The 1,786-nt window shown below is 31.7% G+C and overlaps 1 protein-coding gene across 1 annotated transcript; it reads left to right on the top strand.

The window, feature by feature from the left end:
- The first annotated feature begins 409 nt into the window (after positions 1 to 409).
- Positions 410 to 1,216, top strand: LOC112056610 (ommochrome-binding protein-like). The gene has a single exon (XM_024097061.2). The coding sequence runs from the start codon at positions 410 to 412 to the stop codon at positions 1,214 to 1,216; it is 807 nt and encodes a 268-aa protein (XP_023952829.2).
- Positions 1,217 to 1,786: the final 570 nt, after the last annotated feature.

Here is a 1,786-nt window from a genome sequence, read left to right as displayed (position 1 = left end):
AAAACCATTCAAAATTCATTTTTATTGAATAAGCTACAGCTTAATAACTTACTTATACAGTGATAACACATTCAACTGTGTAGTCTTCTCCTACATAGCATACTTAGATAACGAAAAAGTTGCAGAAAATATTAGTACAGATATTTCTACGGACGGAGAATGTGCTTTATTTATATTTAATCGTGTCAGAATTTTTGGAATTAAACACGTAGAAGCTATATTTTCAGTCTTGAACCATAAGTGTTCTATACCATGTTTCCTAATTGATTAGACCGTTAAAGCAAGCGAAGTTGAACTACAAAATAATTTGATTATTTAATGTAAATTGCAGATTAAAATGTTAACTATAAAAAGTTTCCTTCTATCATCAATTCTTTGCATCTATTCTACAGTTTCTACTATCAAGTACATGTTAAAAGTGAACAACTTCTGTGACTTTATGTCCAAGGAAAGCAAACTGTGTTACATCAAGGAGAATTTGGCTTCCCTCGCTCACAGCCCGAACCAATTAGTGTACAGTGGCACCACGCTCTACTTCAGCTTTGAATTCGGACAAGGAGAATACATTCCTGTATTACTCAACGTTGAGACTAAAAAGCTAACCGTATTGCGAGGGATTAAAGACGCTTTTGCTATAGCAAAAGATCCAAAAACAGAGGAAATTTACTTCGGTGGCAACTATGGTATTTATAAATACAATCCCACTTTTAAGATGCTTAAGAAACTTTTTATCAACAATTTGGATGTATGGTGGATACAGGTGAAGAAGAAATTGTATTTCATTAAGTTCCCGAGCCTAATGCTTTACTATTACGAAAATAAGACAATAAAAACAGTGCAGGCAACAAAGAATAGTGCAGTTAACCAATTCGTTTTAGACAGTGACGATAATATGTTCTTTATAAATACTACAGGATTGTATGGTATCAAAAATGGTGATAACAAAGTGTTATTTTTGAAGGATAAACCAAGGTTTTTTGGTATAGCTGTTGATAATACAGGTCACGTTTATCTTTGTAGCGAAAATGGTATCTATGTTATAAATAAAACTGAGCACAAAGTGAAAAGGATCCTAAACGTGCAAGGGGTTCTGGCAATGACTTTTGATGCGAATAATCGTCTCATTTATTCTGATTCTCATGAAATCGTTCGCCTCACACCGGTATCCAGGGATGAATTTAGCAACGTTGATAATATCTATTATGTATCCTTATAGAATATTTGTATTCTGTACATGTTAAGCGAGCATTGGTAATCTTATGTTCTTATAATGTTAACTATATTACCGGGACGAAGGTATAACTCCAATAACTTCCCCATTCCAGGGTGAGAATTGTAATATAATTTTGATCTATAGTATGTAGATTTATTAGTTGTATTTTTATTATTCTTAAAAATATGTAATTGTAGGTATTTATTGTACCTTACAGTGTTTAATTTAGTTCATAGGTTTGTTATTTTTTTTTAATTAGTTTAGATTATTTTGGTTGTTGTTCTGGGTACGGAGGTACCTGGTCAGGGGTCACTGAAAGTGAAAATTAGTGCGGCATACTATTTTTTTAATTTTGAGTATATAGAACTGAGCTGGGACCTTTCCGAGGTTATGCCATATTTTGCAGGTTATTTTCTTTATTGAGTTTGAATTGTAAAGGATTAGTAATTCCAATGTTTTATATCTAAATAAATATCGTTTCTTTCTTTATTTTTTTATCAGTTATAATAAGAATTATTGCTATCAAGACTGTATTATTTTATTTACGACAAACTAGAGCTTGACAGGAATTTT

The sequence above is a fragment of the Bicyclus anynana genome, chromosome 19, assembly GCF_947172395.1.
Source record: "Bicyclus anynana chromosome 19, ilBicAnyn1.1, whole genome shotgun sequence".
NCBI lineage: Eukaryota > Metazoa > Arthropoda > Insecta > Lepidoptera > Nymphalidae > Bicyclus > Bicyclus anynana.
Note: the sequence above shows the minus strand (reverse complement) of the source record. Positions and strands in the feature narration are given on the sequence as shown.

Excerpts from the sequence above, each read along its gene's own strand:
- LOC112056610 (XM_024097061.2), top strand. The coding sequence starts at position 410 with ATGTTAAAAGTGAACAACTTCTGTGACTTTATGTCCAAGGAAAGCAAA.